At 39.8% G+C, this 15,929-nt stretch overlaps 2 protein-coding genes across 3 annotated transcripts; one reads left to right on the top strand and one right to left on the bottom strand.

The window, feature by feature from the left end:
* The first annotated feature begins 833 nt into the window (after positions 1 to 833).
* ankzf1 (ankyrin repeat and zinc finger peptidyl tRNA hydrolase 1) lies at positions 834 to 6,592 on the top strand. Of its 2 annotated transcripts, none has more exons than XM_073473468.1 (16): positions 834 to 914; positions 1,296 to 1,452; positions 1,544 to 1,662; positions 1,743 to 1,845; positions 1,933 to 2,144; positions 2,232 to 2,347; positions 2,447 to 2,600; positions 3,947 to 4,169; positions 4,268 to 4,369; positions 4,479 to 4,646; positions 4,772 to 4,900; positions 4,996 to 5,278; positions 5,381 to 5,492; positions 5,589 to 5,756; positions 5,844 to 5,914; positions 6,151 to 6,592. In XM_073473468.1, the coding sequence occupies exons 2-16, from the start codon at positions 1,329 to 1,331 to the stop codon at positions 6,275 to 6,277; spliced, it is 2,211 nt and encodes a 736-aa protein (XP_073329569.1). In that variant the 5' UTR covers positions 834 to 914; positions 1,296 to 1,328; the 3' UTR covers positions 6,278 to 6,592. The 2 variants fall into 2 exon arrangements, with proteins under 2 accessions (XP_073329569.1, XP_073329570.1); XM_073473469.1 differs by having other exon boundaries at positions 4,999 to 5,278; positions 6,151 to 6,489.
* glb1l (galactosidase, beta 1-like) lies at positions 6,509 to 14,825 on the bottom strand. Its single transcript, XM_073473470.1, has 16 exons — positions 14,594 to 14,825; positions 14,162 to 14,331; positions 13,933 to 14,083; positions 12,370 to 12,430; positions 12,192 to 12,286; positions 11,931 to 12,111; positions 11,770 to 11,828; positions 11,559 to 11,680; positions 10,062 to 10,102; positions 9,838 to 9,956; positions 9,662 to 9,736; positions 9,497 to 9,586; positions 9,276 to 9,389; positions 8,981 to 9,112; positions 7,442 to 7,669; positions 6,509 to 7,065 (listed from the first exon to the last, which is right to left on the bottom strand). The coding sequence occupies exons 1-16, from the start codon at positions 14,651 to 14,653 to the stop codon at positions 6,862 to 6,864; spliced, it is 1,902 nt and encodes a 633-aa protein (XP_073329571.1). The 5' UTR covers positions 14,654 to 14,825; the 3' UTR covers positions 6,509 to 6,861.
* Positions 14,826 to 15,929: the final 1,104 nt, after the last annotated feature.

Raw genomic sequence — 15,929 nt, 5'->3', positions numbered from 1 at the left:
AGACGTGTACATAACACTCAAATAGTAATATCCCTAAAACACTGACTTCATGTATTTCAATCACACGTAACATTTCCATCTTTTCAAGTACTATACATAAAAGTAATCCAAATGTAATGCATTACTTTTATGTGGCCTATAATAGTTTAAAGTTAATACTTAGTTGTTTAATTTATTCATATCGACTCCACATGATAGCAATACTTGAAATTAAGTATAATGATATATTTTATGTAAAGCTTATGTAAAAGAATTGGATGGAAATTTAATGTGTGATTAAAATACATAAAGTCAATTTTTGAGGGAAATTATTTGTAAGTGTGTGTAAGGCAATCCTTTATTGATGCCCCAAGGGGAATGGAAAGAATCCATGTATAAATATACACATGTACATAAGCCAATATACAGTATAAATATAAAGGAAACATGTAGAAACATATGCAAGCAAATGTAAAATTGGAAATAGGAATAAACTAGGTATATATTTAGATGGGAATGTTGAGGAGATTAAAATAAATCATGTTGAATTTATGGTAATGAATGTTCAAGTTAAAGAAAAACATTTGGAAACTATTTTAATAGCTATTGCTCATTAAAAATTCAGTATATACTTTCCTCAAGTGATTACAGTTTTAAAAAGAATAGTGCAAATGATGTAAAATAAATGCAAACGTAGGGACTTCATACTACACAGTCAATCCGTCATGTTTCTGGTGAAACAGGCAGCACTTTTCTTTATGTACAGTCTTCCTTGAGGCAGTGAAACTTGTTTAACGCATGCTTCATGTACATTCAGCTGTCGGTCCGTGAACGCCTCCTCGTCAAGCTATATTGTCGCTTTCGGGCTTCCGTAGGTAGCTCCCGGAAGAAGCACACATGAACATAACGTTAGCCTTCAGAGACAGCCCCTTCAGGTGAGTTGTCCGCTATTTTCAAATTGAGTAATTGTAACTTATTTGTTATAATACTCTTAATTGCATAATAGAAAGACCGGTCAGCATAGCCTTTTATTGAAGATGATAGCTGCTGTTACTGTTAGCTACACGTGTCGTTCAAAGAGCAGATAGTACCGCAGGTTAACATATGGTTACATCAGCTAAGGTAAGGCTAGCTTTTAAAAATAGAAAAAGTAGTTGGTACGCAGTAGACAGCTCGTGGCAGTAATGTTGCCAGAGAGAAGAGTGAGTAAGAGGTTAACAACAGACTAGTGTAGTTAATATTTGTTATGTCCGAACGAAACGTATCATTTTGCAAAACTAGGAGATGGTTTCTCTGTTTTTCTGATGTCTAAGCAGATCATGAGGTGAAGAGGAAAAAAAACACCAACAATGACAGCTTGTGCCGAGTACCGCTCCATCTTCGACTTGTGCCCAGATGACGAAGCTCTCACTGGGCTGAGGGAGGTGAACCCCGTCCTGAGGCAGGCTGCTAACACCGACCCAGCCTCGGAAGGTATGTATGAAGCTGTAGTTCCTGTAGTGAAGACGGTACCCTTTAAATTTCTGTCTGTTTGAAACCTGTCCTCGTATTTCCTTCCACATAGAGTTGGAGGATAAATCCCCAGAAGATGACAGGCAGAGGGAGTCCAGCCTGGTTAGAGAGGTGTCAGATAAGATGGTGTGCTCAGCCTGCAGATGCCCCTTTAATAATCGTGAGGAGCAGGTAAACACAGATCTGTGGATGTATTGTACATCAGCATGGGTCGTCATTTGAGTAAAGCACGTTTTGTCTTTCGATTCCAGATGGAGCACTACAAGCTCGACTGGCACCGCTTCAACTTGAGACTAAAGATGTCGGGGATGCCGCCAGTGACAGCTGAGGAGTTTGAGAGGAAGACTGGAGCTGGTGAGGAAACCACCAGAGTCCTGTACACATCTGTCAGGGACTTTAACAGGCTGAACAGTTGATTGATTCTCAGTTACTGATCTACAGGAGACATGTCGAGTATCTCAGGCTCGGAGTCCGATTCGGAGGAAGAAGACTTGGATAGTGACAGTGGAGGAGGAAGCAGCAACGTCAACGGCACAGATAATGAAAGTTCAGTTGAAAGCAGTTTAATCACCAGCCGGCCCTTGAGCAGGATCATTTTCCAGAACTCAGCAGGACAGTATCTATCAGTCTACCGCTGCATGCTGCAGGGCAAGGTGAGGCTCAGCAGCAGGTACAATACAGTACAGTGTGTGATCCGTATATTTGTTTATTCTAATTTCATGTTCTGTTCCCTTTTAAAGCTTCAGTCAGACGAGGAGCAGGATGTAGGATCCTCCCTGAAGGCCATAAGTAAGAAGACCGTGTGGGTCGTTCTCATGACAGGTGGAGGCCACTTTGCTGGTGCTGTTTTCCAAGGGTACGTAGACAGCCCCTCAGATTACACCTTATGGCTGTAATTGTAAGTGTAAAAGCTCAGCCAGCCCAACACATAATATATATATTTTTTTTTTTACAGAAAAGAAGTCCTTCAGCACAAGACATTCCACCGGTACACAGTGCGGGCGAAGCGAGGCACCGCTCAAGGACTGAAAGATTCACAGAACCGAAGTCACGCACCCAAATCTGCAGGAGCTGCCCTGAGGCGACACAATGAGGCGGCACTAGTAAAGGTAAGATAATGTTTCATTTAACAGCACTGTCTGTATTTTTTCTTTTACAGTGACAGCCATGAGGTTTTCTGTTTTATTCACAGAGGACAAAATAATCGAGCTAACCCCAACCATGTTTTCTGCTGAATTGCATTCAGATTTTCTTGTACAATTTAAGGTGCAAAAGTCAAATCTTTTCATATATTTTAGAAACGCAGCTTAACTTAGCCTTTTCTTCTGTCTTAACCAATTAACTTTTAAGCAACTACAGACTCTTCAGAACTCCTTAGAATTGCTTCGAATATCTTATTGACTACTCTGAAGAGTTTTTATATTATATTTTAAAATGTTTGAATCCTTTACGTGGTTTAAAATCCTCAGGCAGTGGACAGAGTCTTTGCTATCAGGCTCCGAGGCTTTTGAATGACGTGCCCAAGATAATAAGGCCATCTGAGTCAGTGTCTTCTTTCAACTCTCGTCTCAAAATGTAATTTTCTTAGCGAGCATACCCTGATTTTATTTGAGCTTCCTACTTATTTTATTGGTTTTTAATTTCTTATTTCTTGTTTGAATTTTTAATGTTGTCCTTCAGGTTTTTTTTTTATCATTCTTTTGGTATTTGTTATTTTATTAATTTCTCTCTGTACTTTGTACTCAGATTTGAAAAGTGCCTCATAAATTAAGTTTATTAATATTATTATTATTATTATAACGTTAATGCAAGGGTATTAATCCTCCTTTAAGAGTGGCTAATTACTTTACTATAGTGGGAGTGCCTATGCATCTATAGAGTCAAGGGGCTGCTTAATCCCAAAGGTAAATATGAGGGTGCTTTTGCATATTGTCAGAAGACAACTCCTAAAAATGGACTGCAACCATTTTCTAGCTAAAGACATACTATCATCAAAAGCTTTAATTAAACTGCGTTTAATGAATTAATATAATTCCAATCTTTTCCCTAAGATTAAAAAAGTGTATGAGCAGCACCCAGGCTGTTTTGGGCACCACTTAGACGAAATGGGTGTAAAATCAGTTTCAGATAGAAGGTATCAAAACTAACTCAGTGACTTTTTCCAGATCTAATGGTTGTAGCTGGTCTCCAGTGGATTTCTGTAGGAAGTCTTGTCTATATGTTTTTTGGATGATGTTTGGTATTATCTGCTCTAGCTTTTTCAACTTTTTTTTTACGCACATATGATAATAATAATGTTCCAAAATGATGCAAAAGTAAGTTATGTAAAATGTTTGAAGTCAATCATTAAAGTCTATTCTTTGTATCTATTCTATATATTTCCACTGTTACAATATTAAGGTGAGGTCGCAAGTTTTTCATGTGCACACTTAAACACTTGCATATCCTTTTGCAGGACATTCAGGATCTCCTAGTAAGCTGGGCCGAACACTTGCAGGAGGCTTCTGCCATATTTGTACGAGCTCCCAGCTACAACAAAACCATCTTTTTTGGCGGTCGTGCAGCTCCGCTCGACAAAAAAGACCCCAGGGTCCGCACACTCCCCTTTCCCACACGCAGGGCGACCTTTCGAGAGACACGGCGGGTACATGAGGTGCTTTCCACCGTCCATATTTATGGTAGGCTGAATTATATCCTTGGAGTAATGACATGTTATCTGCTCGTTGTCGTCTGGCCAGGGTATAATCAATACTGTGTGCAAAATATCTTGATTTAGGGAAAGACGCAGACGTGTCTGCTGTCTTCAGTCCATCTAAGAAGGCCTGGAAGAAAGCTGTCAAACCCCCCACAGTACAAATAAATACAGATCAGGAGAAAGGTGAGCTCACCAAGTTATCATCTACCCTGTGGGACTTATTGCTGTTTGATTTGCTGTGAAAATGGTATTATAGTACACTTCCTTTTATTTATTTTTTTGGCATGTGCAGAAGAAAACCATGACAGCTCAGATAACGAAGAAGATGTAGAGATCCAGCTGGAGATGGTGGAGCTGACAATACGAACTCTGGACCTCAGGGAGTCTGAAATATGTCCCTCCCGGCACAGGAGGAGGAGGAGGAGGAAAAAGAAGGAGGAGGCCAAAATGCAAAATGAAGGTAGGTCCAGGTCCAGTTTATCATCACACAGCTGGCTGCAGCTACATTATAGAAACCCAAGAAATGCACATTTATCCCCCTTAAGTTCTGCAAGTTTTCTGCAATGTCATATCCATGTGTGACAGAATTGAGTAACACAGAAGCAGATAATCAGGAAGAGGAGGTGCCAGAGGCTGCAGCAGCAGGAGACGGCCCTCAAGAGACACAATCAAAGAAGAAGAAAAGGAAAGTACCGAGTAAGAAACAACTGGAAGGTGAGTAAATGCTTCTGTCTCTTGTTCATTACATTGTACATCTAGAAACTCGTCACCAAGATACTAATTCTTGAGCTTCCTGTGTCTCTTTTTAGAAGATGTTGATGAGTCATGGGAGTATGGCCTGAGGGATGCCCTGTTTACAGCCTGTAAGGTTGGGGATGTGGATGCTTTATGCACACTCCTCCAGCTACCTGGAGAAACAGCACAGAGTCCAGAGCGGTTGGAGAACAACCCTTCTGATGCCCCAAGTCCTCGAACTCTCCTTAATAAGCCCATTGACTCGTCAGGGTTCACTCTGCTGCATGTGGCATCAGCAGCTGCACAAAAAGCAGTGGTCCAGCTGCTCCTGGACGCAGGAGGAGACCCAGCCTGCAGGTATGGAAAATACTGCAGTCAAGTGTAGTAAAAATAAAACTTGAATGAACGCTGTAACCTTTGCCAAGACTTAAGCATTATTTCTGCAATATTCCATTCCAGAGATAATAAAGGGAAGACCCCATATATCGTCGCCCCGGACAAAGACACGAGAAATGTCTTTCGTAAATATATGGGTGAGAATCCTGACAAATATGACTACATAAAGGCGCAGGTAAGAGTGTACAGTCTTACCTTTCATATGTATCCCATTAAACACAAGCAGAACATTTATATTTGTCTTTCTTTTTTCACACTTGCGTAACTCAAGGTCCCAGGGCCGCTAACGGCAGAGATTGAATCCAAACAGTCGGAGAAGAAAAAGGCTCAGAAGGCGTTGAAAAAACAGCGAGAAAAAGAGCAGAAGGAGGAAAAGAGGAAACAGGAGCTGGAGGTTGAGGAAAAGAAGAGGTTTGCATCTCTGACAGATCGGGAAAAGGTGAGCTAAGGTGTAATTTAATCGTTGACATTCAAGTTCTTGAAACATCTTGAAGATGTTAACTGCTTCTTGTTTTTATTTGATAAGAGAGCTCTGGCAGCAGAGAGGAGGTTAGCGGAGCAAGTGGCTGCGTCAGGAGCCAGCATCTCGAATGTCAAGTAAGTAACCCGACTGTAGTGTGAACTTGAGCTTCCTATTAAAAGTCAGGTGAAGTTTGGTAGTCCACAAAACAGTAAACAACTAAAAAAGACATAAAATAGCTCCATTCATGCTATGAAACTTTCCATCGTCATGAGGGTGAGTGGAAAATGACTCAGTTTTTTTTATTTTTGGGGTGAAGACATGCTGTAAATATCTACTCAAAAATAATTCAGTGTACTTTTTGTCTCACTAGGAGATGCTGGTTGTGTGGAGAGTCTCTGCTTGGAAAGATCCCATTTCAGTATCTGGAGTTTTCGTTCTGCAGCCCTAAATGCGTTCAAGCACATCGTAAAGCCAACACTCATCCAGGCAAGACCTAAAGAACATTTTAGGTGGAAGGAAACTACCTCATTAAAACTAATAGTGTGAGTTTGTGCAGCCAGTTAGGAGTCGAATATGGCTGTGTCTTGCCAACGTGTTTGATTGTTCCCCCTCTGGTGGAACAATCAGACATTATCTTATTTTCAAGTCTACACATACATTTCAAATATTATTGAATCATGGCAGATGACTGATGATGAACTGGATGCATACAGTATATTAAAACAATGTAATAAATGTATAATTTATTCATAAAATCTGCAATTATGCAAACGGATAACAAAGCAAATGCAATAAAACACTGTAATACTGTTTGCATACCGTTGTCATTATTTCCACAGTGAAGGTTCAGCCTTTAACATGATTGGCTCACTAATTGACTGAAGTTGGAGTCAAAGGTTGAAGCAGGTGACATTTGATTGATGAAGAAATCAAACACTGAAAGATGTCACAGATATGATGCAGAACAGCATTTGAATTGTTCAGAGGACCACATCACTCTAATGATTTCTTGTACAGTGCTTTAAACAGGTACCGGGATGTAGTATTCAGAATGTCAGACATTTTGTGCTACAAAACTCTGTCATGACTTTCCAGCAGTGGCACTGAGCTGAGGCCGGTCCATGAAGAGAACCCGTTGGTGTGCTGGTGCCCCCTCCAGCTCCAGTACTGTGATGTAGTTGGGAAGGACGGTGCTGAGCAGGGGTCCAGGGACATAAAGAGTCTGTTGAGGGCCTCTGGCTGGCCAGTATCGTCCCAGATTGACACCATTAATCCAAACCTGGCCCTGATGTAAAAACATGAGAAAGGATCTGAATCAGAATCAGCTTTATTGGCCAAGTATGTGAAACACATACAAGGAATTTGACTTTGTTTTTTTCTTCACACACGATGTACATAGACGTAAACATGAACATGAACATAACATAACAAACATTCAACTAGAAGGAACAAGAACAACAAAGAACAGTAAGTTAAAAAGTGTTCAGAGGTCCGGTCTATTATAAATATATATTTAAGTATATATATATTTTATATTATTTACAGTGGTGGTATTTACAGGGATGCAGTTACTGTATCTCTGGAATCATGAGGAAAACCTACTGTACACAGGAAGTAAGTGTATCGGTGCTAAAATGTGCCCCGTAAATCAATCAAATTACCTTTGTCCATTCATTGAGCCTGAGAAAGGTGTCCCAAGCCAGGCCGTTGGGCTGTAAGGTCCCCATGTAGAAGATTGGCCCAAGTGAAGGTTCTTTCTTAGGGGCAGGGAAGTACTTCTGACTGTCCGAATGAGGCCAACCACCAGCAATGGCTCCATCGATGTCCAAAGGGTAGATCTTCCAGTCAGTCAGGACGTCTTTACCCAGGATCAGGTGACTCAAGAGGCCCTGCAGCACACATACTGTTTACCGGCTAATACTGGTGCTGGTTTGTACATGGGTTTAACTCACAGTAGTTATCCAATAAGTTTTAATTTTTCATACTCGTTTTAAAGTTTTAGGGTTTGTGGTTTGTTACCACCTCTAAGAGACTGTTGCTGGTACCATGGCTTTATCAATCTTTACATTCTGTTTGGTGTCCTGAGAACCCAAAGCCCCCTTAAACGCACCTGAGGGAACACTTAAGCAGTTATATAATATTGTCAATTTAATACTGATGCCTCTATATGACCTACATAAGAAAATGAGACCATCAGTTTGTTTAATTATTATACTTCATGCCCGTCACCAGGTCGGATTACGACTTCTCCGAGCCAGTCATTAAATTAAAAGTGTGAAGAGTCTCACAGCCTGAGGAAGGAAGCTGCTCTGTGGTCTGGCGGTACGATGTCGAACTAAAACAATCATCATTTTTTGTCCAAAGAGGCCGCCAGAATCGACAAAAAGAGAAAGTTCCTTGTAGTAGCTTTAAAAAATGATTTCAAATATGTAAATAGTGAAGTGAAATAGTGAATTTCTGTCATTGCAGTTCTTCTAACAGGTAGAGCGCTCTAGGGTCTAACTGTTACATCACTCCTACTGTATAAATACTGTAGGGTACATAGAAAACATTTTGTTTTTATGAGTAATTTTTGTAGGTAGTGTTTTTGTATATTGTGTAAAACAACCATTCCCAAACTTATAAAGTGACATGGCCCATTTTGAAATTGGAAAATCTTCTGAGCCCCACTCGAACTTTTAATTACAACTCTGATCCTGTAATATACACGATGTAAGAGGCTGTTTCCCCGTCAAATAATCCTCCTGCAATGCCAACTACAGGATTTGGCATGCACACATATCGATTGGTAACTGACAAAGATAGGTGAGATTTTCATCCTTCATTTAACTCAGCTCCTTTGTTTTAACAGTTTTGATTACTTTTTAATATCAATATTTTGTGGCAACATAAACTGGTGTAAAACTTAAATAGTACTTTATGGTCATTTATGTATTGTAACTTTTCTTAAATGTGTGAGCCTAGTTTAAGGCAACGGAGAGGAGTATAACATCCATACCTTTCTGTTTACTTGGTTATAATAAGGTCAAACCAAAGAAAAGGGGTGATCTAGTAGCTATTAGTTTCACACATATAGTACTGAGGTCTGTAGATCCCCAAACAATGGGGAAGGGAAGACAGTGTCTAGTGTTCAAGAAATGATTGTGGGTGCAGAGAAAATGTAATTCACTCTCTGTGGGATTGGACTTTTGTTCTCTTGCCTTGTAGTCATTGATCTTGCTGCCAAAGTTCACCCTGCCCATGTTCTCTACGAGGACGTCCACAGTGTCCCCCTGCTGTCCGCTGATGTTCGTCACAAGCGCAGTGTCTCTCTCCAGCAGGCCCTGAAAAACCTGTTCACACAGAGCCACACTCTTAATTATGTTTCTGAACATTAAAAAAAGCAAGAATCTGAATTTCCACAACCTGATTTATTACAAAAAAGCATGCTTGATCTCCACCCGACCTAAAAACTGATTGGCTAGCAGACAACAAAAGTTCATTGTAAAGCCTTACCCCATTGACGGACACATATGCACGGTCATGAACCCCATTCAGTGGAGAGATAAGTGGCGTGGGCTGTGAGAGGTCCCTGGGCAGCGTGGTCCGATACAGCATGTATCCATAGTACTGCACAACAATAGACATGACAGGTTGCAGACACAAAAGTCTAGAAGTTCTCCACGTTTCAAGAGTTTTACGGTCACTACAACACCAGTCCCCAACAGACACCGTACCTGTTTCATCTCTTCAAACGTCAGAGGATACTGGGATTCCACCGGCCCGAGGGGGGAGAGCGTGTTCAACAAGCTGCTGATGGTACCAACCTGAAAAAGTGTCCATCATTAGGATCAATCACAGCAACCACTCTGGCTCATCATCAGCCACTCTCATTATAATACCTTCTTCAGGTTCACAAAGCCATAAGCAAACTTAGGGGTTGGTGGTGGCATGGGTCCAGTGGGAATATCTCTAAACTGTGGAGAAACTGTGAATCATTAGTCATATCTTCCACATATGTGCATGTGGGGGTAATCAGGACATCAGCCTCAGTGGGTGGCAGCTCAATCAATGGTACCTGCTTAATCACATCTCTGATGGCCAACAGCTTCTCTGTGGGGTCTCCTGCCTCAGACAGCGGGGCATCGTAATCATAGCTAGTCACCACTGAGCGGAACCTGGTGTCATGATCGGCACCTGCAAAGAGACGAATCGCACCACAAGCGGAGCTTTTATCTCAAAACTACATCACATCTGAGATTATTCAAAATGGTACTGATAATAAATAACAAATGACTTTACCGTTCCAGTAGCCAAAGTTAGTGCCTCCTTCAAACATGTACCTGAGAGCAGAGCGAGGAGCAGACTGTATTACTTGTGTTCAGTACATAGACTCTGTACTTTTTAACCCTTAACAGCAGGTTTATCTCAAACTAGTGATCGATGCAACCCAAAGAAAAGACTGGCAATATTTCTCATACAATAATGTCTGACATATCATATTCCTCTGAGCCATAGCTGTTCACTGTTATCACATCAACTCAAAACAAATCAATAAGCCACACTGGATGGTCCTACGTTTATGTCTTTATTTTATGTATGTAGTCATTTGACTCATCTGACTTTATCTTACTCATCTGTTCATACTCTTTTAATAGGTTTTATGGATTTTCTGTATTTCTGTGAGTGAGTGGTTCTCTTATCTGTGTTTGCGTGAGCTCAATGAGACAAACCCCATTCAGTTTTATGATGATATGGCAATAAAGGATTGAATCTTTAATCTTGAATCTTCATTACAATGAACACTGTCAATTCCGGGTACGCTGTTATTCTGACATTAATCTCTATAAACACACATCTGCATATTTCCATTTGTATCATGTTGGAGAGGCGGAATATGTTGGCGAGAATGCAATTTCAGAACCCATCGGCGATTCTCTGACAATGATTAAGCTTTTTGTTGGCTTTTATTAAATTTATCTCCAATCATATGCAGATAAATATTTATAGAGATTAGTCAAAATGTTGTCTCGACTTTAATCAGGTTTGCTAATCAGACGGTAAGCAGTGAACAGCCTATGGAAGAGGACGTCTTGACCCACATATCTGTTATCAATTATGTGGATATTCTCTGGCTACACTGGAAGCCTGACACATTAGCCTTTGCCCTCAGAAGTTAAATCGACATTAGACGCTAACCGATGGGTTATGAGATTTTGCAGCTGTAAATACTCACTCAACCACCAAATGTGTATTAATCTGCTCATGAAAATAGTCCCCAACAAATGCACTTTATGCTTCAGTTTGAGTTAAGTTTGCTAAAAACTACAGTGCCCATCTGTTTTAGAGAATTGCTTACGTATTTTCAAAAATTAAACAAGAAATATTTTTTACCCATTTTTAAAGATTTACTTCGTCTGAAGGAATAAATGTCACAGAAAGAGCCACAGTCAGGCTAGGGAGGTTAGAAAAAAAGTACTAGCGAGTTAAACACGCTAATATCTGTATCTGCTTTCAAATGATGGCAATGGGCCATCACAATAAAATTAAGCATAATAATATGTTTATTCTACAAGAGAGACGCGAAGTTCTCTCATATTAGGTGGAAAAATATGTGCATATATTGATATGAGTTTGGCCTATCGAGTATCTGCAAAAATCCAATATGCATTGGATCCATTGTGCACATCCTTAGTTATAACACATCCTTGATTTAGTCTAGTCATGGCATTTGTTGACAGTAAGAAAAAATATAGAAAAATGTGTGATGATGTGATGAGGATGTTTGGGGAGACATACATGTTGACGTTGGCCCCCATGGTTAGCATTTCTGCTAGCACTCTGCTGACCTTCTGAGCATCAACCACAGCATGCTGATCCCCCCAGTGGTCCAACCAGCCAGTGTAGAACTCTGAGTTCACCTGTAACATCATTCAAATGCATCATACGCTTGGTTTGACGAGTCAGTAATTACAGCGTGTTAACATTAATGAATTAACTTGGAACCAACCAGGGGCCCTCTGGGTTCAAACCGTCTTTGCCGCTTGAAGGCTTCAGTTACATTGTTGCCTGTATCAGAGAATAAACAGACAAAAAAAAAAAAAAGAACTTTCCTTTAACTTCAGAAAGTAGATGATGCCCTCCTGTTAATCATTTTCATATAGCACTGACTTGTTCCAAAGTCTACTGTGGCATATAATCCCTCTAGACTCCCGCAGGTCATCTCCCTGTCTGTGTTTCCATCCGTGGTGAACAGGACTGCGTCTTCACCCAGGAAGAAGCGCAACAGAGTCCGCAGGTGACGCATGTAGTTGTAGTCACAAGCAAAGTAACTTCCATATTCATTCTCCACCTGTAGAAGAAGCTAATTAATTAAAACCAACATTAAAACATTAGCAAATAAAAAAAAACGTGATTAATTTAATGCTCTACCTGGACAGTAATGATGTTGCCCCCGTTGACATACAGCCACGGCCTTATTTTGGGGAGAAGAACAGCGAACCAGTTGCTGACTGCCTGGACATAATCTGGATCAGAAGAACATAAATCAAAGAAATATAATTATTTTTAAAAACAAGACAAAGACATGTACAGTAGCTGGACTTTATACCTGCGTCAGCTGAACGAAGTATGATGTTCGGTTTCTGAAGTAACCAGGCTGGCAATCCACCCTGGGAAGGAAGAACACATCATGTTTTTGAGAAAGTACGAACAAGAAATAATCTTTTTATCAAACGTACAATGTCACCAACATGATGTGGTCAGGAAGCAGTGGGAGATCATGTCTCCAATTTCTCAGTAAGATGACTAATAGCCAGTACAGGTTATCTTATCATCAGTTTCACTCTTCTTCTCTCAAAATGGGAAACTGGAACACACGATAGCAACAAACTTGCCTTAATTCTGCTGTAAATTACACTCACTGTGTATACTTCATCACATTAAATCAGATGTAATTGTGATTGTGATTAACAAAAATTATATATCATAAAATCTGTTCCACTTGGCATCTACAGGAGGGTCACAAAGTCTGAGACAAGTTAAAATACTTTTATTTTGCTTTGTAAGAACTACTTGAAGACCAAAGAAGACAGAGGAGTCCCGACTGTCACAGACTTTCCTGTATAGTCACCTGACCTGAACCTTTATTGGGAGGCAATATGGGGCGATTTGAAGACTGAGAAAGCCAAGCACTCTGACATCACAAGAAGCTTTGGTTAACACTCAAATCATGCCGGGACAACATGAGTCATCAGGTTTTACACAAACTTGTGGAGTCCATGCAAGCTCGAGTGCACACTGCACAAGGGAGACATACCAAGTACAAAGATATTTTGAAATTCATGTACGTTTTTCAAAGATGCAACTTTTTACTCAAATTGTTAAGCTTATATTAATATCTGTAATGAAGAAAAAAAAATGCAAAATAGAAGTATTTTGACTAGTGGTCTCAGACTTTTTGACCCTGGCATATATAACCTGGCTGAGCCAATATAGAAACAAAGTAATGCAGTTACAATTTCAAGCAGTTTCAAGGACTCTTCCAAAATCCAAGCACTTTTTAAACCTTGAAAACACCACATGAAAATTCAAGCATTCTTCAAGGATTTATGCACCCTGTGACATTCATTCTGGATGATCTGTACTTATTGTTTTAATCCATTTTTAATATCCCATGTTTGTTCCTTTTCTTAATTTTACTATAGTGCCACATTGTAGTTTTCTGTTTAAAGGGGTACTGCGTATTTTGGAGAAGAAATTCAAACTAAAATATTTACAATATTAATGTGACTAACATTTCCATTTTCCATAAGTGAATAAACAAGCTGTTCTCAGAGGAAAATAAGGTCCACTGTTTGAAGCTCGAAAGGTGGCAGGGTCCACCAAATATATACAAAGTATTTTGTTTTGTTTTGTAGTAGTATGTTTATTCAGTCATGAAAACAAAGAGAGTTTGTTTATTTAGTTTGTTTAGGCATAAAAAAAATAAGTCAATGAAAATTTCTTCTCCAAAACTACATAGTGCACCTGTAAGATCGTGTATTCTTTCTTGATAATGTTCAGTTACCTTACTGTGTTTATCAGTTCCCTCTCGACTTCTCTTTTAAGCTGTGATGCTGTGTGAGCTCATATTGTTACAACAACGAGCCTACTTCTAATTAGACTTTCTCACCATTTCCCATTCTGCACAGATGTACGGTCCCGGACGCAGGATGACCAGGAGACCTGTTTGATTGGCCAGGTCCAAAAAATGCTCCAGATCTCGGTCCCCTGTGAAGTTGTAGACCCCCTGTACTGCTTCATGGAAGTTCCAGGGAACGTATCTGTGATGTGATCAACCAAACCAGGACATGTTGAACGACTGTAAATACATATGAAAGGATGTGATGTGTTGGACTTACACTTGGATGGCATTGAGTCCAGTCATGTACATCTTTACAAGCCGGTCCTTCCAGTAGTACCGTGGGATTCTGGAGTAGTGAATACTGCCTGAGATGTACTGAAAAGGCTTGTCATCTTTGAGGAAACAGTTGTTTTTGTAGTCTATAGAGAAGGATCTGCCTCCAGACACCTGCAGGAGAAATTTGCATTTAATCATTCATATGTGACTTTCTATTACATACAGTATGATATTCATCATCTGTCTGCAAGGGGAAATCTTTGAGCATTACACTGTAGACTGTACATCTGTTGATTCAAAGAGAAGTTCCCATTCATAAAACCAAGATCATATAAGAAGTGTTGTAAAAAACTTTCCAGGAAGTACAAACTTGTGCTGGATCAGGTGACTTTTTCTATAATTAAAGTAAAGTCAACTTTTGAATCTTTCTTACCAAGTTTCCAGTCAAACAGGCAAAGTTCACTGCAGCGAAGAGAAGAACAGCAGCAGCCATGTCGGCTGCCTTCCTGCGAGGACTGGACCCAAAACTAGATCATAACTCATGTGTATTGTAATGATATGAGTTCACGTCTGTTGTTGCGTCGCCTTCAGCTCGGCATGTCTGTTGTTGACTGATGAAGGAACGTTGTTCTCAGCGTCCTGTCCGCTTCTATAGCACGTCATGTGACTCGTCGGGCGGCAGCAGGGTCCTAAACTCCGTCGGATTGCAGGTATGGCTGCATGCCCCCTCTTACTGCAGTGATTCACAACCAGGGGTACTTGTGCCCCAGGGAGTACGTCTGCAGTTGTCAAGAGTTATTTTAAAGAGAAGCTCAGTTAAATTTTGTGTCGATTTCGACTTCCTGAGTCAGCTGTAACACACAAAAAAAAGTTAGTTAAAAGTCAAGAATAATGCTAACGTTAGCTAGTTATCTATTTAGTGCATCTTAATCATTTATTTAACTTTTAATAGCAATACTCAACTGGGTAAATTAATAGCTAAAATATGGTTGAAGTTGGTTAGCGCTGTTGCCCCACAGCAAGAAGGACCTGGGCCTTTCTGTGTGGAGTTTGCATGTTCCCTCCGTACCTGCATGGGTTTTCTCCAGGTACTCCAGCTTCCTCCCACAAGTATTCGTCTAAATGGTGAAAAAGCTAAAGTAACAAATTCATCATTAAAAAAGGCTGAAATTAGGCTAATCTTAAGTGGCTTCAAGTTATTGGTAAATGGTTAAAATAGATTTATTTAAATAGATAAGATTAAATACTTAGCTAAAAGTTTAGACTAGCGTTAGCCTAAATGGCAGAAAAGCAGTTGGAATAGTTAGCTTAAAGTGTAGACTACCGTTAAATGGCAACAAAAAAAAGCAGTTGGAATAGGCTAGTAAACTAAAATTATCAGGCTAAATGGTGAAAAAGCTTAAGTTATGGATAAATGCTTGAAATAGAAAGCTAAAAGTTATCAATAAAATTGTTAGATTGATGTGATGAGTTGTAATTGTTAGCTAAAAGTATAGACCAGAGTTAGCCTTAATGGCAAAAAAGCAGATGGACTAGTTAGCTAAAAGTGTTGACCAGCATTAAATGGCACAACAACAACAACAACAACAACAACAACAAAAAACAGGCTGGTGAAAAAGCTAAAGTAGTGAATAAATTATTGAAATACCTTAAAGTAATAGATAAATGCCTGAAATAGACAGCTAAAAATTACTGACAAATGGTTAAAATAGTTTGATTTGAGTAAAGCATAAACAGGTTAAATAGTTAGCTTAGAGTAGTGGATAAAT

The sequence above is a fragment of the Pagrus major genome, chromosome 9 (genome assembly GCF_040436345.1).
Source record: "Pagrus major chromosome 9, Pma_NU_1.0".
NCBI lineage: Eukaryota > Metazoa > Chordata > Actinopteri > Spariformes > Sparidae > Pagrus > Pagrus major.
Note: the sequence above shows the minus strand (reverse complement) of the source record. Positions and strands in the feature narration are given on the sequence as shown.